The sequence below is a fragment of the Gossypium raimondii genome, chromosome 1, assembly GCF_025698545.1.
Source record: "Gossypium raimondii isolate GPD5lz chromosome 1, ASM2569854v1, whole genome shotgun sequence".
NCBI lineage: Eukaryota > Viridiplantae > Streptophyta > Magnoliopsida > Malvales > Malvaceae > Gossypium > Gossypium raimondii.
Window position 1 is genome coordinate 6,250,979 of NC_068565.1, and position 24,604 is coordinate 6,275,582.

Sequence of the window (24,604 nt, forward strand, 5' to 3'; positions counted from 1 at the left end):
AATGTTGATATACTCAATTCTTGTTTTAAGTTTTCTTAGGTATTTGGAGGATTATATCGTGGATCCATATCCAAATGTGTCATACACAATTGTAGCATACATATACTTCATGAAAAATGAAGAGTCTAAGGTAACATAGATTAAGAGATGCATAGAACTAGAGTACTTCAAGGTACAAAACAGGAAAATTGAAATTAAAGTTGAATTAGGAGCCAACAAATTATTAACTTCGTTTTATTTTGGTTACTAACCTATTAATTTTTTTATTTAATTAGTCACTAAACTTTATGAAATCAAATATTTTGGTCACTCTCCGTTAGTTGTCATTAGATGAGTCACAACAAGCTTATGTAAGCTTTTTTTGTTAGTCTAATAACAAATTTAGCCCTCTAATATTTTGATATTCTATTAATTTGATCCTAAATATAAATTATTCATCAAGTTTAACCCTTAATGTTTATAAAATTTGTCAATTTAGTTCTAATTCTAAATTTAGCCCTCAATTTAGTATGGATGATATAATTAAAATAATAATTCAAGTTTCCAAAACATTTTGCTTATTTTAGTTCTTTTAATTTTGCTTCACTTTTTTGGTTGATAAAATAAAATAAACAAAATCGGTAAAAGATTGTTCTTGCAAAGAGAGAAGAGGCTCGAAAATGTTTAAAATGGATGGAAAGTTTCATCCTCAAATTTACAAATCAAAGTTAACGAGATTTAAATTTCTATAATCATCACCGCCTCTTTCAATAATACATAAACTTAAACTTAAACTTAAACTTAAACATGGGCATCAATTTTCAAGTGATATAGTTATTGGTAATGCAAAATGAGAAATATTTTTAAAATTATTTTTATTATAGAATATTTTTCAGTTGAGGAAAATCCTCTAACTGCTACAAAATATTTTCTATTGAGGAAAATCTTCTACTATTTTTGAAAACTGACACTGTTATTTTACTATTTTGCCCTTTCTAAAAATAATATAAATAGCAGATTATTTTACTCATTTTTCACAACACAGAAAAAACAAGAAAACTCAATTCTCTTTTTTCTCTCATGTTCTTGCTTTCTAAAATTTTGATATTTTACTAAATTACATTAGTACGATATTTTGTTTAGGAGATTGGGTTTTAAGTGGGACTGTCTATGACCCTTCCAATATTTCCTGGGAATTGAACCTAGTGTGGTTTACCCTAGTTTCTTTCAGTTTATTTCCCGACTTTTACGAGAAGAGCAATCCTTTTGAGTTCTATCTTTCTCATTCGAGTGTACGAATTTGAAAGTACCGTGTTAACCTTAGGGGCGACGTCCATTTTCGATTACACTAATCAAGGCGAAATCACTTCTAAGGCAGTGGTTCTTCCACAACATAGTGATTGTTTTATTTATTTACACTTAATTTGGTTTCCTGTTAGTGCTAATAGTTTTGTTTGCAGTAGTATATTTTCAACAATTTAGAAGCGACTTCTTTGCTATTGCTTAAACTTGAAAATCATTTTCTTTTTTGGCCGTTGGAACCAATGAAGGCTCCTACAGGTAATTTAGAAGTTGAGCTTGATAATGCGAGCTTATAACCTGAGTGGGGGGCTTTAAGGTGTTGGAACACGGGTTTGGCTTTGTTGATTCAAATCTCGAGTGGTTTAATTCTGGCTTGCCCATTCCAAGTTGAGAGTTGAGCCTATGAGACTTGATTGTACACTCTAAGTACAGTGAAATCTTAAAAGGTCTTAAGGTTTGAATCTCGGAGGAAAAAAATAGACAATGAAGGGAAAATTGGATTTATAAATATGTTGATGTGATATTAAGGCAATCGGTTTGAAGGCACCTAAGTAGTGCAAAAGTGTGTCTAAGTATCATCGGAGCAATTGAAAGCTCCATCCATGCTGGCTAGTTGGCCATTGCAATCAAGATGGGCTTGGAAGACCTAAAGAGCTGGAGTTTGAGTGGGCCGATGGACCTTTAAGTTTGAGTTGGTCAAAGGATCATGAGCGGATCACTGGAGATTTGTGGAGCTAGTTCAAGCATCACAAAATTTTGAACCAAAGTAGTGGGGGATGTCTTGTTTAGTCAACCAATGAGATTGTGCGGAGAAAGAAGCAACGTGATAAAGTTTGTATGAATGAACATTAAAGTCTAAAAATGATATTGAGATCAACCTAGTTTAGTAATGCCACATATGTTGTGATTGGCCAAGATGACCACACCCAATGGGGTGACCATAGAGGGACCGAGAGGGCCTACGTTGGGGATGACCAATGTGTCTATATTTCCCATGTTGAGAACTTTAGTGTTAGGGTCGCATGGGCGGTTGGCATAAACCACGTTCAGAGAGACGCATCTAACGGGATGTCGCAAGAGTGTAATTGGTGTCACATCTAGAGGAATGCATTTTTAAGCATCAAAGTCATAGTAATATTCAGTTGGCAATGGATCAAACCATTAAAGGTTCCTCAAGGCTGTAACCTGATGATTATATGTTGTGGCATTGAGCCCAAGTGTTTGGTGGAGGAATGGGCATAGACAAGACTACACCGACGGTTGAGATGAAACCAAGTTCGAGTCTATGTCTGATGTGCATTGAATGAATCATAATCTTAGGCCTTGAAGGCCCAAGATGAACTTGAGACTAAAATGTCAACTAGATGCAACAAGGTTACTAAACTGGCTTTATATCTATGAGGGCATCGACATAGTAAGTGGGGGAAAGAGTTATGGTTCGCAAGTTACTATGTTATCAAGGTTAAACTACCCCAAATGATTTTGAGTGAAATTAAAGTATAATAACTTGGAAGTTGGAATTTTTTGGATACCCTGCAGTCCTAAAGAGATATTGTGATGCAAACTGGGTAACTAATAAAGTTAGCTCTGTAAGTGGGTATGTCTTTATTTTAGATGGAGAAACTATTTCTTAAAAGTCTGCTAAACAGACGTGTATTGCTCACTCTATGATGTAATCAGACTTTATAACTCTTGACTGAGTTGGGAAAAAGTTCGAGTGGCTCAGGAATCTGCTTGCAGAGATTTCTTTGTGGGGAGAAACATACACCTCCTGTTGTCCTTATTATATGATTCACAAGCCGCCAATTGTTTTGCTTAAAACCAAGCTTACAATGACAAGAAAATACATATACGAATAAGACATGAATATGAGATATGCATAATAAAAAATGGAGTACTCACCATAGAGTAATTAAAATCTAAGAGGAACCTAGATGATCCACTAACCAAAGGGTTATGTAGGAAAATGGTTATTGATTCATCAAGAGGGGTGAGACTTAAGCCCACTGGTTAAAGAATTCATGGTGGATACCCAGCTTAGTCTTTTAAGTTCAATGTGATCAAACGAAACCATGAAAGACTTATAATGTACATCTTTACCTATCCCTATGGCACATAATGTACATGCACAATAGCCTAAAGTTTGGGTGGTTCTAAGATAAACTTGAGGAATTCACCGACGTGTGAACTTGAGTTTCTTACTCTTAATGAATTCATATCCTATAGTTTGGGTAGTTCTGTTGAGACGTACTTGATGAATTCGCGAAATTATAAAACTGAGAGGTTAAGCTTATTAAATGCTCTTAATGATTTCATAGTCCTAGTCCGGGTGGTCTATACTAAGAAAAACTTGATGAAATCACCTACGTAAGTGTGAAGTATTAGCCACCTTTTATGAAATACGTTGGGTTGTTTTTTTAGAGTAATTATCAACATCCCGATGTATATTAGTTGAATTGTTTATCTATTATGGAACTCAATTGGACATGAGATTAGTCGTGTGTCATGAGTTAAGTCTTATCATAAGAAGTTCAAGATTCATTCACTTGTTAAAGAGAAGAATCACTAATTTCACTACGTACTAGTTCAAATCCACAAGATAATAGTGCTTAAGTGGCTAATTTTGCTATTACTCTTCTCACGTTTTACCTTTTTCTCATATTTACAAAACTTTCCAGTTCTTTTGCATTAGCAAGGGAATGTTGGTAATGCAAAATCAGAAATATTTTTCCAAAATATTTTATGTTGTAGAATATTTTTCGGTTAAGAAATATCCTTTGACTATTGCAAAATATTTTCTATTGAGGAAAATCGTCTATTATTTTTGGAAACTGAAACTGCTATTTTATCATTTTACTCATTCTGGAAACAATATAAATATCAGACTATTTTACTCATTTTTCACAACATAAAAAAAAAACAAGAAAACAATTCTCTCTTTTCTCTCCCATTCTTGCTCTCTAAAATTTTGGTATTTTACTAAATTACATTAGTGCAATATTCTGTTTAGGAGATTAGATTTTAAGCGAGACCGTCTATGACCCCTCCAGTCTTTCCTAGGCATTGAACCTAGTGTGGTTTACTAGTTTCTTCCAGTTTATTTCTTGACTTTTACGAAAAGAGCAATCCTTTTGATTTTCATATTTCTCATTCGGGTGTACGAATTTGGAAGTACTATGTTAACCTTGGGGGCGATGTCCATTTTCGATTACACCAATCAGGGCGAAATCACTTCTAAGGCAGTGGTTCTTCCATAACACAATGATTGCTTAATTCATTTACACTTGGTCTAGTTTCCTGTTAGTGCTAACTGTTTTGTTTGCAGTAGTATACTTCCAATAATTTAAAAGTGACTTCTTTGCCACTGTTTAAACGTGAGAATTGTTTTCATTTCTGACTGTTGGAAATTGCTACGATTACTGTTATTGTTAGGCCAATTATTGTTCTTGATTGGAATGATTTATATGCAAGTATAGTTCTAGGTTCATGACTATTTGGTTATGGCAATAATTACAGCATGTTACCTATAAAAAATGAACAAGATGAAAAAGGAAAATGATGCAAAATTTGAGTTGTTTTTAAGATTACATGACTCTCAAATCCTCAAGGAATATTTATGATTTACAAATCAATTTAAGAAAAAGTTGGGTAAAGGAACCTATATTTAAAGGAACACTTTAATGAGATCTATATTGTTGTGAATATCCTAAATAATTCCATAGGGGATGAGAAGGAATTTATGTTGAAGATAATGTTTTTTTAACGTTTAAAATATTTTTAATATTATTTTATTTTAACTAGATTTGTTGTTATCTTTTAATAACCAATCATAGTCCTTGTTGAAAATTTTGGATAATTTTTAGGATAAGGATGATGACTAAGATTTTGGTTAAGGATTGCGTTTTGGATAAGAATGATGGTATGAACACAAATGATTGGTGCTTAGAATATAGTTTAGATAAAAAATTACTTAATTTAAGCATTCAAGTAAGAAATAAAAAAAATAAAAAAATATTTTGTTCTTAGATTTCTCTCTTTCTTTAAGTTTTCCTCTCAAAGTTTCTTTCTTGTTTCTTCTCTCTTCCAAGAACTTGGTATCAGAAACTTTTAATCTTACAAGGGCTACAAATATTTGAGAGTTATGATAAGAGTTAGCTAGCATTTGTCAACACCAAATGACTTCAAATATTTGTTCTTTGTGTTCATGACCTTTCTTTTCGAGTGAAAATTATTAGATATAGGCTGTCAAAATGAAAACATATCTAAGTGCTTTTGATCTTTGGGATGTGGTTGAAAATGATAAAGAATCACCCTAACTTTCGGCCAATCCAACTGTAACCCAGTTAAAGAAAGAAAAGAGTTGTATTGAGTCATCCGTTTCTAACGAAATTTTTATGGCACATTGCATGTGAGATTGCAAAGCAAGCTTGGGAGATGCTAAAAGAGGAGTTGCAAGGCATGATAGGATTAGACAAATGCAAGTGTTCAACCTCAAAAGAGAATTTGAAATCTTGGAAATGAAATAGTTTTGATGCGGTCGTTGAAAGCACCAAAAGTATCCTATCCCTAATAAATAATGAAAAAGAATAGTAAAAGGGAAGTAGGGTCAAATCCTTAAGGACTAGATTTGCACAATGTCTAATTCCGTGAAATCCCAAGCAGAATCTTGCCCAAGAAAACATGCGTTCCTGAAAAAAAAATAGAATTAAAGGTTTGGATCTAGAAACGAAAAATAAAATAAAAACAGAATTAGGAATATTGAATAAAAAATTTGAGAAAGTAAAAATAGAGTTGAGAGAAAGGAAATTCTTATGGGAGATTCCAGTCTCCAATTGTCTCGTTCCGCCTTAGGTTCAATCTTCGGCTTTTAAATGATCCTTCCCAAACTGAATAAGCCATAGTGGAAGAGGACGCCTACAACCATCAGCTCCAAGGATTTAGACTTACGATTTAGTGAAACCTGACTCTAGCCAACAATTGCTTCTGTGGGATCGTTTTATGTTAGATCAGCACTTCTCAATGGTGAATCCCACGCCATTTTGTCTCTTAAGCTCGCCAACCTCTAACGTAGTAAGCTAACGAACCGACTGTGCAACCTTCCCAAAACATACAAAGCGGTCGCCTTTGCATACGTTGAAAAGCTTACTTCTTAAGGGACATAAACGAAAGCGTCAGCCCCGTAGTGCGAAGAAATGATGAATACTCAGAGAGGGGGCTAAGTACGGACTCTAAGCCTCAAGAACCCTTTTTAGGGAATATCGACAACCTTCAGCTAGATAGGTTTAGTGGCTCATGGTTATGGTGGAAAAGAACATAAATAAAATAAAAAATAGAGATTTTATTGGAAGGAAATATGAGAAGAGCAAAAGCCTAGATTTTTGGGGAGAGAGTGTTTATAGAAAAAGATGGATCTCTTTTGAATCACTTCACCCCCTATTTATAGTGCTAGGGGAGATAGTCTAATCCTACTTCAAATCTCAAAAGATAAATACATTTAATTGAAGATAAATAAAGATAAATAAAATAAAATCCTAAAATTAAATAATCCTTAATTATTATCTTAATATTAATTATCCTAACATAATTAAAATAGAGTTTGATAGAATAAAATCTCTTCTTTTTGCATTTCAACCCTTGTGTCCTCCATGCTTGCACTTTTGGCACCAACTTTTCCTTATGTTGCACATTGGCCCATTTTATCTCTAAATTCACGCTTTTGGCCCTTAATTTTGCTTTTGCCTCAAATTTAGTTCCTATGAGATAAAATAAATAGCTCAAATTAGCAGGATCATGCTCAGAATAAATACATAATTAATACATAAAAATACTTTATTCTAGAGTGTTATCAAGTTTAAAACTCTAAAGGAGTACAAAGACGGACTCTATAAAGACCATGAATAACCTCAGATTACTTGGAGAGGAGATGGCAGACAAAAAAAAGTTGTGGAGAAAGTTCTTTTCAGTTTACATAAGTAAAGTTTTGAAGTTGTAAAATCTCAAAGAGCTTGGAGACTACTGGCAATTGTACACTTTGACATAGTAGGCCCTTTTGATATACCATCAGTTGGAGGAAACATGTATTTTCTTACCTTTATTGATGATTTTAGGAGAAAAAGTTAGATATATTTTCTTAAAATAAAATTAGAAGTACTTAATAAATTCATAGAGTTCAAAACTATGGTGGAAAAACAAAGTGGACATTATATTAAGATATTCAAATCTGATAACGAGGGCAAGTATATATCAAAACTGTTTAAAAGCTTTTGTAAAGAGCACATAATTATTCACCAATTGATAGTTACATATACTCCATAACAAAATGGAATTGCTGAAAGAAAGAAACACACTATTCTTGATATGGAAAGAAGCATGGTAAAAGGTAAACATCTACCAAGAACTTTTTGGGCTAAAGTTGTTCAATGTGTAGTTTACCTATTAATCGATGCCTAGTAAAAAGTGTGAAATATAAGATGTTGAATGAAGTTTGGAGCGATCAAAAGCCATAAGTTGGACATTTCAAGTTTTTTGGATGCATCGCATATGCTCACATTTCTGATTAGACGAGAGTGAAGCTCAATAAAAAAGGCATGAAATGCATCTTTATTGGATATGAAAAAAGAAGCAAAGCATATAAAATACACAACCCTCTCACCAAGAAAGTTATTATTTCAATAAATGTTGAGTCCAATGAAACAAATTACTAAAGATGGAGCGAAAAAGAAAAGTAAATTGAAGGACTATTTTTTAGTGATGATAAAGATGATGACTTCATCAATCAAGATAAAGAAGGTGATGATCAAAGCCCTCCACCAAGTCATGTTGCAACAACCCCTACAACATCATCATCACCAAGTAGTAGTAGTTCAAAGGAAGTGTTTACAAGAATGTGTAGTCTACACAACATTTATAATGTTGCAGAACCCACAGAGACAACTCTTGATTATTCCTTATTTTGTTTAATTACAAAATGTGATCCTATAACATATGAAGAAGCAATTGAAGATATCAAATGAAATAAGGAAATGGATGAAGAAATTGCAACAATAAGAAGAAATGATACGTGAGAGTTAACAAGTTTGCTAAAAGGACACAACCTAGTTGAAGTTAAATGGGTGTACAAGACAAAGACCTACAAATAGGGAAAAATGGAGAGTACAAAGAAATTCTAGTTGTCAAAGGCTACAAGTAAAGACATATATACGAACTCGCCTCAATGATGATTCAAGTTCATTGAGCTGGAATCGAGTTGATTTAAGCTCAACGAGCTAAATTTGAGCTAGGTCAGCTTGCGAAAAATGGCAAGCCTCGCTTGGTGAGCTGAACCAAGGGCATTTCCGACTGTGATCGTATCAGACATGGAGTGGATTATGATGAAGTGTTTGCTCTAGTAGCCAGAAACGACACTATAAGTCTTTTCACAACAATTACAACACAAAACAATGGAAGATTTATCAAATGAACGTGAAGTTAGCATTCCTTAATAACTACTTAAAATAAGAAGTTTACGTTGAACAACCACTTGGATGTAGAAAACAAAGACAATAAGACAAATATATCGCTTAAAGAAAGCCTTTTATGGTTTAAATCAAGCCCCAAGAGCATGGAACACAAGAATAGATGAGTACTTTCAGAAGAATGAGTTCATGAAAAGTCTATGCGAGCATGCCTTATATACGAAGAAAAATGGAGATGGTGACATCATGATCGCATGTTTATACATAGATGATATGATTTTCACAAGAAATAGACCAGGTATGTTCAATGACTTTAAGAAAAATATGACTAAAGAATTTAAAATGACAGATATTGATGAGATGTCATGTTTTCTTGGATGCAAAGTGAAGCAAATGGAAGATGAAATATTTGTGTATCAAAAGCAGTATGTGGAACAAATCTTAAGCAAATTCTAAATGAAAGATTGCAAGCCAGTAGCCACGCCAGTGGAACCTAGTATGAAGTTAAGTGTTAATTCAACTAGAGCCGGTAAATTCAACATTATTTAAAAGCATCATTGGAAGTTTAAAGTATCTGACTATCGTGCAGAAAAACATAATGTATGCAAGGGGATTAGTTAGTTGATTCATGAAGAAGTCAGAACAAGACCATCTAATTGTAGCAAAAAGAATTTTGAGATATGTTAAAAGTACAATGGATCATTGTTTTTACACACAAAGTTCAAAATTGGTTGGTTAGTCATAAAATGATTATGGTGGTGACTTGGACTATCACAAAAGCACGTCTGGATATTTATTCCATATTGGCTCTACAACATTTCCAGGGTCATCAAAAAAGCATCAAAAAGTAGCCCTCTCAGCATGTGAAGCAGAATACACCGCTATAGTATGCCCTTGTCAAGCAATTTGGTTGAAGAATATTTGAGCGAACTAACTCTTACACAGGAAGGTTCCATTACAATTTATGTTGACAACAAGTCTACAATTTATGTAGCCAAAGCAAGCTCATTGATACAAAGTATCACTTTATTTGAGAGTTGGTGAAGAATAAGAACATCAAGCTAATCTACTACAGAATGAAAGACCAATTGGTAAACATTTTACGAAGCAATTGAAAGAGGGCGTATTTAACAAACTTAAAAGAAAAACTTGGAATAAAGATCTCGGTTTAAGGAGAAGTGTTAGAAGTCAAACCGACTTCTCAAAGTCGGAAAAGCATGAAGCTAAGAGTGGCTTTACAAATTGGTTTAAAACGTGGCATGAAATTAGTGGCAAAACAGCAACATGAAAGCTTGCTGAAAGTTTCTTAAAGATTGAAATTGTGTAATGATAATATAAGGATAAACAAAGCATCAACAGTGGAGCTTATTGGATAACCATGGATTTGCTCGAAGCTTTACAAGCTTATTACAGCAACCTTTAAGTCTATTTATGTTATGTTATAAATAGCTCTTATGTTAGTGTGTGTGCATCACAAGTGAAAGAAATAGAGAAAAAAAAAAAAGGAATATTGTGTGTGCAGTAGAAAGTGGCGTGAGTTAGAGTAAAAAGAAACTAGCGGCAACTAGTAATTGAGAAATATATATATATTTGTAATTTGCTATTGTGCGAGTAATAAAGATGTTTCGATTGTAAGGGTTAACTACGCTTCCAACATTTATCAACTCTGCCCGTATGCATTGCACACTGTACTCAGCATGGTTACTAGTCACTCTCGATCAACATTACTTAACAATCCGCAGCTGTTAAGAGGAATTACCTGTATTTAGTATCTTTCCACCTTCAACATAATATATTTCAAGGCTCTTTGAATCATAACCTAGAGACCTTTTTCGAAAAAGAAACTTCGAGAACTTTCTGTACCTAATAGAATTTAATAACACGTTATCTACATCCTCCTGATCAAATTCATTAACAAACCCATTCACATAACTGAATTCTAGGGTTCCTGTAAATTTCCCCCATGGCAGTACCTTTATTTAAATTATCCAAATCCAGGTAAGCTTTTTTCTTTTGGTTTCCATCCCCATTGTGGCTTGTCTCCTTCCTCCATTTCGAAGTTCTAACCATCATCAACGTTGTTCCAAACTTTTTCAAACACTTATCAATTTTTTATATAAAAAATTATTTTTTTCTCAATAAAATAATTTTTTAATAAAATGAAAAAGAGTCATGACAATGATGTCATGTTGAAAGCAAACCCCAAAAGTTTTCTTGGTTACCTTATCTTGAAGGGGCTCTAAAAGATAAAGGTTTTTAACTGTTTTTTTTTTTAAAGTTATTCAAGAGTTTCAATTTCTTTTGTAAAATAAAATTTTATTTCTTGAATTTTATTTTATTTCGTGGTTTTTATTTTATCTTCACCGAATTCATTTATGAATGTGAAGTTGGATTATTTAATTTTGGATGTAAAGTTAGATTTCTAAGTTGGTATTATCAATAAAAGATATTTTTATGGAAGGAAGTAAGGATAATGTTAAGGAGAAATTTCTTCCTGAAAATTTTCTTCCTTTCATTTTCCTAAGTAGATTGAGATAGAGTGGGATGGATTTGAGTGAAAAAGAAAGGTTGATGTGTAAGGCATAATAATATATATATACAAATATTTTTTATATATAATTTCTTCCCCTATACATTATAGATGCTACATAATCTATTGCTAATAACATTATATTACAACATTATAGCATTCACCAAAAACTTAACTAAAGATATGAAGATATTTTTTCTCCAAGCTGTTTGCTTTTTATTTTTTGTTTTGTTCAACGGTGGTGTCAACCTTCGGGCTGGCTATTGCCTATCTATTTCTTCTCTCATTAACCCTTTCTTTCTTCCTTCTTCTCATCCACTATACATGTTTTCTCTCTTTTCAGTTTATAGATATATTTTGTGGGTATCTTTATTGTCTTCACAAGTTGTGATGGACAGATGACGGTGACTGTCGTTCATTAAAACCCCACTAACCACTAGTAATTTTTATTAGAATGTGGGTGGCTCTTCGTCAATTTCTTAATATGTTTCTGTTTTGAGAGTATTTTAAATTAATAAATGACTTCACGCGTCAATTTGGATCCGTATTATCTTAAGTTTTATATTTTTTTGTTCGTTTTTTTATTGTTTAATAAATATTCAGTTTTAGAAGTCTTTGTCTGCTCTTGTAGCACATTTTTTAGTCTTGCTTATGCATGTAATCTTAGTTTTACAAGTGATTTTAAGGATGATTTTGTTGTCGTCCTCTCTAGTTTGATGAATGCTCGATTCCTTTGTCGATTTTTGCTCACTATTTTGGACCATTCGACGCTGATTTTCTTATCGTATTAAGTGCTTGCAATCATTCTAGATATATTGTGCTTGAGTTGTGACAAAGTCAATTGTCAACGTGTCATAATGTTCAATTGATGCTGAGGCTAAAGCTTTCGTTGTGTTGATGGAGCTTGTCATTCATCATCTACGACGAGTGTTTGTTATTTTTTTCTCTGAATTGCATGGTTCTATTTATTGAATAAATTAATAAATTTACCTTTAAAAAGAAAAACTAAAGATATGATGAAAAAGGAACCATGTGTACCAGGGAAAGTTAAAGCAGTACATATAATTAAGGAACCACATAAGTTAATACTAGCCAATTTGGTAGCACTTGGTCATCAAAGACTAGAACAACTTTTTATGATTAAAATATTTATTTAGTAATTGATATATCGTTTTATTTAGAGAATATATAGTTAATTTTTTAAAACAATATAATTTTAATATCTTTTTAAATTACAAAAAAGGCTCAAACTAATAATGAGAATAATGGTAATTAAGTTTAATTACTACTAATAATGTGAAATACTATGGTAATAATGTGAAATACTAATAATGAGAATCAATATATTCAAATATGCATGAGAAATTAGCAAGAGTAATTGAGCCCCAGTTCTTTGTTGCTCAGACTCGATAAAATGAGAGTTATACTTGTGTGGACAGGGAAAGTGTGTTGGATTTGTCGGATTCTTAAAATTGAGTGAGAAAAGAAAAAGAAAGAAACAGAATCAACTGAAAATCGAGAAAATAAAGTTGAACGTGTCAAAAACAAGTAGAATGCTTTTTCTTTTCAACGTCAATTTCATGTGAATTACTATTCCTTCAACTTGGTTTGTCTTTTGCAATCATTACAATATTGATAATCAAGTTTATTGTAGATTAATCATTAATCTCTAGTATAAGAGCCTAGTTACTACTACTCACTCTCCATCAACTTTCCTCCAAATATAGCACTTCTTAATGTTTGTTTTGAGAAACTACCTATCTTCTTTTGTTCTCAGTTTGTTCAGAGGTGTGTTAATTGGCCAGCCTTTCTGCGACAAAAAAGAATCTTGAAAATCTCCAAGTACCACGTAAATCCCATCGATTTCTTCAACTTAGCTACTAAGTTCCAATGGTTAGATTCGATAATGAGACATCCTCCTCTTCCTCCTCCTCCTCATCATCATTGGAATCATCTTCTTCAGTTTCTCGAGGGAAATATGATGTTTTCTTGAGTTTCAGAGGTGAGGATACCCGCAGGAATTTCACGGATCATCTTTATGCTGCATTTAAAAGGAGAGGAATCACCACTTTTAGGGATGACGAAAAGCTCGAGACAGGTGAACCCATAGCACCTGAGCTCTTCAAAGCAATTCATGAGTCATGGTGCTCTGTAATCGTTTTGTCGGAAGGGTATTGTTTCTCGAGTTGGTGCCTACAAGAGCTTTCCGAGATTATTCAACAGAAAAACGACAAGGGACATAAAGTCTTCCCTATTTTCTATTATGTGGAGCCATCTAATTTGAGAAAACAAACCGGAAAAGTTCTAGAAGCTTTTCTTAAGCATGAAAATAATTTCCAGGACAACAAAGAGAAGACACAAAGATGGCGATCTGCTTTAACTCAAGTAGCTAACATCAAAGGATGGCACTTGAGTAACAGGTAACTATCATATTCTTTCACTTCAATAATATCTTACCAGCATCAAGTTTGAAATTTGAGGCATTAGCTAAGGATTGTGCCCTTAAAGTTTCACTAAGCTATTTCCTTTGCTTTGTATTTGAAGGCATGAATCAGAACTTATTGGAGAAATCATTGAAAAGGTATCAACAAAATTATGTCAAACATTTGCAAGTGCTCCTAATGACATGATTGGAATTGAATCACGTTTGGAAGAGTTAAATTGCAAAATAGGCATAGGGGAGGAAGATGATAGTGTTCGGATTATAGGGATTTGTGGTATGGGCGGGTTAGGTAAAATAACTCTTGCAAGATTTGTTTATACCCAAATTTCAAGTCATTTTGAAGGCCAAAGCTTTCTGGCCGATGTTCGTGAGGTTGCGGAGAAACATGGACTTGTTTATTTGCAGAAACAACTTCTTTCCCAAATTTTTCCAGAGGAAAGTTTCAACTTTTTTAATGTTCATGATGGGAATGACATCATAAGTCGTATGTTATCTCATAAAAAGATTTTTGTTGTTATTGATGATGTGGATAACATACAACACTTAAAATGTTTGATAGGCAGGAGAGCTTGGTTTGGTTTAGGAAGCAGGATCATCATAACAACAAGAGACGAGCATCTGCTGCAAATCTACGGAGTGGATGATGTGTATAATCCGACGAAATTGAATGCCAAGGAAGCACTTCGCCTTTTCAGTTTGAAAGCTTTCAAAAGTGAAACACCTGCAATGGAATTTTTCGAGCTTTCTAAACGTGTAGTGGAATATGCCAATGGCCTTCCGTTAGCTCTTGAAGTTTTTGGTTCTTTTCTGTCTGGCAGATCAGATGAAGCTCAATGGAGAAGTGCTATTGAAAGACTTAAAAAGGAGTCCAACAAAGAAATTCTAGACAGGCTTCAAATAAGCTTTGATGGGTTAGAAAAATCGGAGAAAGATATATTTTTGGATATTGCATGCTTCTTCAAAGGAGAAGACAAAGATATGGTAACCAAAATTCTCGATGGTTGTGGCTTTTTCCCGGATATTGGAATAGATGTCCTCATCAAGAAATCTCTTGTATCAATTGATGAAGACAACAAATTGTCGATGCATGACTTGTTACAAGAGATGGGAAGGAAATTTGTTTACCAAGAATCTCCTAATGAACCTGCAAAACGTAGTAGATTGTGGGACGAAAAGGATACTAATTATGTGCTAATAGGAAACACTGTAAGTCTTTAGCACTATTAACTGTTACTCCACCCTTGAATATTTGTTGATTCATACGATACTAGGATGCAAGTCTAGCTTTGAACTATTTTTGGACGTGCATTGCACTGTTAAGTCATTAAATTTACCATATTAATTAGTTGATTGCTCTGATTTTCAGGCAACGGAAGTTGTTCAAGGTCTAGTCATCGATTCTATCAGGTGTAAATTCATACACCTATCTGTGTATATGTAGTTGATTACTCTATATATTGTAAAGCTCATTCCTCTTTTTCCTTTGGTGGTTATCAGGAAACAGAATACTTGGACTTTGAGTGCTGATGCCTTTTTGACAATGAACAGGCTAAGACTGCTCAGAGTCTTCAATGTTCCAAATTCTCGTGATTTCAAATATCTTAGTAACGAGTTAAGGCTTTTAGAATGGCATGGATATCCTTTCAAATCCTTCCCTTCAAGCTTCCAACCAGAGAACCTTGTTGCACTTCTTCTGCCTTATAGCCGCATTGAAAAGTTGTGGAAGCCAAACATGGTAAGAGTTACTTTGTTTGATCAATTAATTTTGACCAAGATAACATAAACACAAAATACCAAAAATAAAATGGCATTTCATCTTTGGTTTTCTTTTTCATTGTTTCCTTTTACAGCCTTTATTTAAGTTAAAATTGGTCGACCTCAAAGGTTGTAAAAACCTTGTGAAAACACCAGACTTCAGTATGGCCCCAAATCTTGAAAGTTTGATTCTGGAAGGTACTGCAATAGTAGATATTGATCCTACCGTCAAGTTTCTAAGGAGGCTGAAGCTTTTGAATTTAAGAAACTGCAAGAGACTTAGGATTTTCCCATCCAAAATTGGGAATGGATCTCTACAAACATTAATTCTTTCAGGTTGCTCAAATATAGACAGGATTCCAGAGATTGTGGGGGAAATGGAATGTCTGAAAGAGCTTTGTTTGGATGGGACTGGTATTAAAGAACTTCCCTTTTCAATTGGACATCTCAGGAGTCTTATGTTGCTAAATTTGAAAGATTGCAGTAAGCTTGAGAGTCTCCCAAGCAGCATAGGTGGGTGTGAATTCCTTAAAACTCTTCTTCTCTCTGGCTGCTCTAAACTTAAAAATTTTCCAGAGAGTTTGCGACAACTAGAATCTTTGGAGGAGCTTAACCTGAGTGAGACTGCCATAACGACACCACCATCCTTCATCTTTCATTTGAAAATCTCAAGTTTCTTTCTTTCCAAGGATGCAAGGGACCACCGTATAGAGTACGATCACATTGGCGTTTTATTTCTAGGCCCACACCAAGACTTAGTACGAACTCTATGACCTTGAACCTACCTGTTATTTTGTCTGGTTTGAGTTCTTTGAAGGAGTTGAATTTAGATGACTGCAACCTTAATGATGGGGCTATTCCTAATGATATTTGCAGCTTGTCCTCGTTGGAAATTCTACAGCTTAGTGATAACAATTTCATCACCCTACCTGCAACTCTTAGTCGACTTTCCAAGCTTACTAGTCTAGTACTGACTGACTGTAAAAGGCTTAAATCATTGCCCGAGCTACCAGCAAGCATAAAATTATGGATAGACGGTTGTGCTTCATTGGAAGCGGTTGCAAATTCGACTACAGCTTTCCCTTCAAGGGTTAATGGATATATTTGTGCTTTTAACTGCTTCAAATTGGCAGAGGGTAACGATGCAGTAACAATGCTGAAGACACGGCTGAAGGTTAGTACCTTTATTTTTTTCTATTATTGCTCCCATTGATTTATGGTACTAGTTTCAGCAAATGTGTCTTTGTTTGCAGCTAGTAGCAAATGCAAGAACAGAACGTTATTACATTGTCATACCGGGAAGTGCAATCCCAAAATGGTTTAGCAGTCAAACGGATGACTCTTCAAAATCTATAATAAAGATGCAATTGCCTCCCAATTTTCTGAATGATACACAGTTCTTAGGCTTCGCTTTCAGCTGTGTTTTCTTCTCTGACTTCAATAATAAACCTCGAAGGGGGGATCATATTTCGTATGCATTTGTTATCCATGGTAGAAATTTCTCCGGAGAATTTCAAACAGTCTATTTCCATTTAGAAGGTAAATCTACGAGAGTGACCAAAGACCACCTTTGGATAGATTATTTGCCTCGTAACTACATAGATTTGTTGTCCCTGGTGGAATTAGAATGCAAAGAAACTGAGGTTTCTGGATCCAGCACAGATATGTTGAAGGAAAGATTTGAAATTGAGGTTGCATTCGAAATCTGGGGCATCAATTCCATGGTGAAGAAATGCGGGGCTCGAATAGTGTATGAGGAAGATTTGGAAGAGATGGACCAAACCATACATGAACATAGCGGGTCAACTTCTTCAAATTTTGATGATATGCATTCAAACAGTGGATCAAACGGGAATAATAATGGCGCTCTTGTCAAGAGAAAATGGTTAAGCCTTCACTTATTTACAGTGATTGATATATGCTGTTGACTCCTGTTTTATAAGGCTAATTTACTTCATATCTTTGTGCTTTTCCAGGTTGAATGCGAAAGCAGGCGATCAGCGGAACAAAACTCTATTTTGTCAAATCTGTCAATCATATGTTGTAAACCATCGACTACTCTCCTAGCTTTACATTGTTTTATCCATTTTCTTTCATATAGATTTATCTTTTTCGGACAACTTGTGTTTCAGTTTTGTTATAGATGGAAAAGTATCGATATTTATTCCCCGAGTATTGATACTCAAGCAAAAGTATCCATACCAAATCTCTATTTTGTTTCCTGTACGTTTTAATTCACATAGGTATCATGTAACACCTCTAACCCATATTCGTCGCTGAAACAAGGTTACGAAGCATTACCGAAATATACAGATCAAGTAAATAGATATTTTATTTTATACAGTAATCATGTCAAAAATCAAACATAAACTCCCTTATATGAACCTTCGAGGTCCAAAACATGCATTAGAAATTAGTCGGGACTAAACCAGGTACTCAGAGAATTTTTCGCAAAATTTAAAAAAAAAATTCCTAGGTGCAAGTGTCACACAGCCAAGAGACACACCCGTGTCTCAGGCTATGTAACTCTCTGACTTGGGTCACACGACCAAGACACATGCCCGCGTGCTAGGCCTTGTGTAAATACCTGGGCATTCTGTTTTAAAATTTTAAAGATGTAGGAGACACACGAGTAGGTCACACGCCCATGTGCTAGGTCGTGTGTCACACACGGCTGAGACACATGACCGTGTCTCTGCCTGTGTGGACAAAATAGGCTATTTTCTAAGCCATATTTCTCACCCTATTTGTCATCCTTCTACACCAACACTTTAACACATTCACAAGCTATTATATGTCATTTAACCCAACTCAAAATTAAGTCTTATAAATGATATAATACCTCATATAATCAAGTATACACACTCACTTAAATTACCAAGTACACATATATGCATATCTTATAAAATATGCGAACTTAATTTAATCATTAATATGCCAATATAATTTCTATCAATCAACCATTTCAACCACATACCAAACATATCCATCACAAGCCATACCAATGGCTAGTTACAATTAAAGCATTTATATGCCAATATTGACCAATTAACCTATACATGCCATTATAACCATAATTAATTTACCATATATATTTACCAAAATGGGCTGATGGATAGTGTGAGTGATCTCCACCAAGCTTCCAATCCAACGAGCCTCCGAATTACTATAAAACAGGGGAAAATAAAACAGAGTAAGCATGAAATACTTAGTAAGTTCATATAACATGGTAATTAACTTACCATTTATTTAAATTCAATATAAACATACAAGGCACTGTCAATCAACTTGATCACGAGCCCTAACACATATCTTCATTACCCTTGTTAGTCATATAATTCATATAATGGGCTCAACAATAATTAGATTTCCATGTACATATACTTTCCACATCATGTATTTATATAACATATAAAAATCATATCCTTGGATTTCAAGTACATTTTCATAATAATTCATCTTGAGTTCAGATTATTTCATATCGAAACTTTGCCCATTAAATCATTTGAAATGTCAGTGTCACATGGGTAATACACTAAAGGTGTACAAATCTATAATCATGGATGAACATATTCATCAAACAAATTCCATGTTCATATATTATTATCTCGTATTTTCATATATCTTGTATCATCATTTTCATGTATTTTAGCCAGATACGTGTATTAATTCATTTCATGTTCATATTTTCTCATGTAAGGATTTTGACCATTGAATCATTGAAAACATCGATGGATACATAGGTAGTACACTCGAAGTCTACAAATCAGAAATCTGTCAATTCATATTCAGAAGTTCTCTTTAAAGCACATAATCGGAAAATCCTCTCTCAAGCCATATAACAGGAAGCTCACAAAGAGCCATTAATCGAGAAGCTCACAAAAAGCCTATCAGGAAGCTTATCCGGGCTATATTATAGGAAGCTCATAAGAGCCATAATCAAGAAGTTTACAAAGAACTTTTAATCAGAAAGATCACAAAGAGCCTTTAATCAGGTTCTCTAAATAGCCATATATCAGGAATGTAACAGCCCGATTTTGGGCCTAATCGGAACAGTGGTTTTGGGACCACAAATCCGACGAGGAAAAATTTATTTTTCTTATATTTTTATGGTCTACGATTTCACGGAATGATTTAGTGAAAATTTCGTTCGAGAATTTCGACGTTTGGGACTCAATATAGTCAAAAGGACTAAATTGTAAAAGTGCAAAAGTTGAGTTCTACATGTTAGAGGTATTCAATTGTTATGAAACTTTAAATTGGAGGTCCTTATATGGTAATTAGACCATTGTTTAAGTTGGTAGACAAAAATGGGCATGAGATAAGTGAAATAGGAAAATTTTAAGTTAGGGCCAATTTGGTAATCTAGTAATTAAAATGAATTAAAAGGGAAAAAGATGGCAAATTGGGCTCATCTTCTTCATTGGGACGAAATCAGCAAGGGGGGAGCCATTGTTAGGGTTTTAAAGCTTCTAAGCTCCATAGTAAGTGATTCTAAGCCCCGTTTTTAATGTTCTTTACGTTTTTGGAGTCCCGGTAACTTGATTTTGCTTATTCTAGCAATAATTTAATCTAGGGTTTATATTTGGAAAAATACCCATATGTGAAATGTGTTTATTTTGATGTTTTATGGTATAATATGAAGCTAGAAATTATGTTAAGCAACTTTTGCTAAGCGATTTTGAGTGAAAACGAGTAAAACGACATAATCGATAAAAATACTAAATGTTCATAAGTAAGTGTTAGAGTGGGAATTTAGTGTTTCCATAGAAGGGAAAAATGTTCAGCATGTCATAATACATAAGAATAAGGGATAAATTTTAATTTCCGAGCCTAGGGGCAAAATTGTAATTTTGTGAAACTTTAGGGGCAAAAATGTAATTTTGCCAAAATGTGATTTTTGGACTGGATTGAATAATGTGAGTGTTAAATAAGTTAAATGTGTTATTATAAGTCAAGAAAGACAAGGAATTGACTTTGATTAGTGAAAAAAAAATGAGAAAAAGTGAGAAATTTCCCGATTGAACATTCGGAATAAAAAGTGATACGAATGAAGTGACAGAAATGATCACATATGTGGCATGGACTGTGTGTAGGCCACTATGTGAAAGTGAAAGTGATGGTCACATGTGTAGTACTATGTGTAGGCTACTACGTGTACCAGAATGATAGGTCGCATGTGTAGTACTATGTGCAGGCTACTATGCGTACCGGATAGCTTCGATCACGTGTGTAGTACTATGTGTAGGCTACTACGTATACCAGAATGATAGGTCGTATTTGTAGTACTATGTGCAGGCTACTATGCGTACCGGATAGCTTCGATCACGTGTGTAGTACTATATGCAGGCTACTACGTGTATCGGATAGTGATGGTCACATGTGTAGTACTATGTGCATGCTACTATGTGAATCCGTATCATTGAATATAAATGTGGTTGCTAAGTGTTGATTCCACCATATCCTTGACTGTGAAAGGGGTTGCTATGTGCTGATTCCCCGTATCCTTGATTATAAGGTGGTTGCTAAGTGCTGATTCCACCGTGTGACGGTTAATATTCCGAAGTGTTCATCGGGGAAATTAGATAAGTGAAAATATATGTGAATCGAATAAGGTTACGTGATGAATATTGTGTTCGATATTTAATCGACCTTTAAGTAGGATGAAAAGAAGTAATGAAATTATGAAAAAGTAAAATGTGCAACAAAACAGTTTTAGACAGTAACAATAGTGTGACTTTGAAAAATCACCAAAAATGGTGGAAATTTAATTAGAGAGTGAATAAGATATGAAATAAAAGCTTAAGGAGTCTATTTTTACATGAAAGAAACAAGGGAAGAAAAAGAGTTACAAATTTTTAGATATTTGAATTTTAGTGAGGCAGGGTCGGATTGATTTCGGAATCCCCTATTATGACTTTGGAAAATAGTTAAAAATTGTACATAAATAATTATGAGTTATAATTTATATTCTTAGAATCCTTAATGAGTCTATTTTCAAATAAAAGAAACTTAAATATTATCCGAATTCTGTACAATGAGATAATTCATTTTTAATGAAGAGAGGTCAGTGATGTTGAGCAGTGAAACAGGGGTGAATTTAAAGAATAAACTGTACTAATTTTCCAAGTCAAAAATTCTAAAAATTTTATGGTAAGAATAAATGAGAGTCTAGTTTCAGGGAAAATTAACAGATCTTAATTTAGAGCTCTGTAGCTTCAAATAAAAATGATTTAGTGACTCTAACTCAAATAGACAAGTTTGAATTTAAATATAAGTGAATAGTGAAATTATGTATAATGCTATTTAAGCATGTTTTATACATAAAGGATGTGGAATGGAGAGGAGGAGGAGGAGGACAATAAAATGTATGAAAGAATTGTGTATAATGGTCATATGCCCGATTATAATCGGTAAATGTTAAATTGAATGGTAAATACGTATTGGTACCGAAGGAACTATTGCGGTGTTGAAAAGCAATTGATCAAATATATAAGAAATTTAGTCATGATATATATATATATATATATATGATAATAATGATATATGGATGATTATATCATTGAGTTGCATTGATTAATTCGGTTTATGTGATGGAAATGTCAAGAACATTTGTCTTTGATATGTGATGATCATGTTTTAAGCTCATATGGGAAAATAAAGTTTCATAGTATGAGAGTGTGGTATTGAAATATATATATTAGATTGAGAAATTAATTTGAATTGTCAAACACAAAATATTGTCAATTGAATAAAATGGAAATGGAGCTTTGAATTACATGAGTAAGTATCGGGTCTCGTAGGCCCCATTTGTTATGAATATAATCTTTTGAGGATATGTTATAAAGAATTATAAAAGCATGTTAAAAATTTGAAGAGTTTAAATTTGAATGAAATTTTGTAACTCGGTTTAATACGTTTACATGTGTAAGTGTTCTAGTAATGCCTCATACCCTATTCCGGAGTTGAATACGGGTAAGGGGTGTTACAAGGAAGTTCAAGCGAGTCATATCAGGACGCTCACAAAGAGCTGCGCTTGTGTCTGTAATATATACAGGATCACAATCGATCATATAACAAGGCATTCACAAAAAGCTGCAGTAGTCCACAACACATGTAAGATCACTATAGATCAAGATGCTCGCAAGAACCATATAACGAGAAGCTCGAGAGAGCTTATAACAGGATGCTCGTAGGAGCTGTGGTGTGTCCGCAACATATGCAGGACCACAATTAATCAGAAAATCTTGTATCCTTCAATTTCCATTATTCAAACAAAATTTAATATTTATCGGGCTTTGTCGGATATGTAACCAATTTTATATATTTGGCATTTATACAATTCACATACATAACATTTAATTCAAGCATATAAATATACACAATTTAGTTACGCGAACTTACCTTGACTTCATATACGTAAAATCTACTTACCCGACATTTTCTCTTTTCCTCGTTCTAACTCCGAATTTGGTCTATCTGAATCTATATAAATGAATTTAACATTAATTCATGTTCATTTCAATTCAATTCAGATCTTATGAAAAATTACCATTTTGCCCCTAAACTTTTAATTAATGATAATTTCGTCCCTAAGCTCGAAAAACAAAATTTATGCAATTTAATCTTTATTCCAAGCCTAGCTAATTTTTACATGTAAAATTTACAGCCCACTTATTTTATAAAATCCAAAATTTTTCCATGAATTTTACATCTTTTCAATTTAGTCCCTAAATCATAATTTCATCAAAATCCTCTTTGCAAAAGTTGTTCATCTACTAACAACCTTTCATTTTCTACCATAAAACTTCATAATTCATCTATGTTCATCCATGGAAAAACCCTAGTACATTGATAACTTTGCAAATTAAGCTATTACGATCTCGAAAATATAAAAATCATTAAAAACGGGAAAGAATATTTACCTAATCAAGCAAAATAAATTGGCTTGAGCTTATGTTTCCATGCTAGGGTTTCCATGCTTTTAATTTGGGAAAGATGATATAAATGATGATATTTTAATTTTTTATCATTTATCATCTTTTATTATTTCATTTTCCAATTTCATCCTTTTCTTTATTTTATTTTCCATGGATGAATAATCATCCTTAACCACTAAGCATTTTAATGGTCTATTTGCCATATAAGGACCTCAAATTCTGAATTCCATAGCTATTTAATCATTTTAACTATTAGAACTCAACTTTTGCACTTTGTGCAATTGGTCCTTTATCAAATTAAACATGTAACCGATAAAATTTCTTTCTGAAATTTTTATATGACATTACTATCATACTATAGACCATAAAATAATATAAAAATAATTTTTCTTCTAAAATCGAATTTGTGGTCCCAAAACCACTGTTTTGATTTTACTGAAAATTGGCTGTTACATATCATATTTCAGAGTTATTTCCACTTATTCTACTTTGGTGAAGTAGTACCTTATGAAACATATTTCACAAAACATCTCTCATAATGCAATTTATTCTTAACAAAAAATTCTTTTTGGACGAGAGTTATTCCAGAATAATGGTTATTTTGATTTGTTCCAAACGTGAGTTGTTCTCAACATGAAAATTACTTTGGATAAGAGTTGTTCCACAGTGATACTTTTCTTTGAAGAACTTGTTCTAATAATGGTCCTGGTTCTAAATAGAAATTGTTTCAAATAACTATTTTTTTGAGCATAATTATTCTTGAAATGCAATTATATAAATGATACTTATTCTGTAACACCCCTAACCCGAATTCGTAGCTGGAATAGGGTTACGGAGCATTACCGAAGTTTGCAAATTAATTATCAGACATTTCATTTCATCTAGCATTCATTAGAACCAATCAAAATCATACATATTGTACCTTAAACGAGCCCTCGAGGCCCAAATTACATATTAGATACAAATAGGGACTAAATCGAAGACTCAAACAATTTTTCAAAAATTATTTAAAATTTTCAACACTACAAGGGTCACACGGCCGTGTCTTAGCCCGTGTCTGAGCCCATGTGAGTATACTGACTTGGGTCACACGGCCAAGTCACACGCCCGTGAGCTAGGCCGTGTGAGCATTCTATTTTGTGCAAATTTAAGATACATGGGACACACAGTCGTGTCACCTGGCTGTGTGTCACACACGGTT

The 24,604-nt window shown here is 33.5% G+C and overlaps 2 protein-coding genes and 1 non-coding gene across 3 annotated transcripts; 2 read left to right on the forward strand and 1 right to left on the reverse strand.

The window, feature by feature from the left end:
- Positions 1–651: 651 nt before the first annotated feature.
- On the reverse strand, positions 652–742 carry LOC128033427 (small nucleolar RNA U30). Its single transcript, XR_008189544.1, has one exon. It is a non-coding gene; the product is annotated as a small nucleolar RNA U30 (small nucleolar RNA).
- Positions 743–12,994: 12,252 nt separating this feature from the next.
- LOC105779120 (disease resistance protein RUN1-like) lies at positions 12,995–16,509 on the forward strand. Its single transcript, XM_052630871.1, has 6 exons — positions 12,995–13,685; positions 13,810–14,914; positions 15,075–15,115; positions 15,206–15,443; positions 15,559–16,221; positions 16,340–16,509. Exons 1-6 carry the CDS (start codon positions 13,156–13,158, stop codon positions 16,367–16,369), a joined length of 2,607 nt encoding a protein of 868 aa, XP_052486831.1. The 5' UTR covers positions 12,995–13,155; the 3' UTR covers positions 16,370–16,509.
- Positions 16,510–16,672: 163 nt separating this feature from the next.
- On the forward strand, positions 16,673–17,627 carry LOC128041248 (uncharacterized). The gene is made up of 2 exons (XM_052630873.1): positions 16,673–17,348; positions 17,440–17,627. Exons 1-2 carry the CDS (start codon positions 16,699–16,701, stop codon positions 17,528–17,530), a joined length of 741 nt encoding a protein of 246 aa, XP_052486833.1. The 5' UTR covers positions 16,673–16,698; the 3' UTR covers positions 17,531–17,627.
- Positions 17,628–24,604: the final 6,977 nt, after the last annotated feature.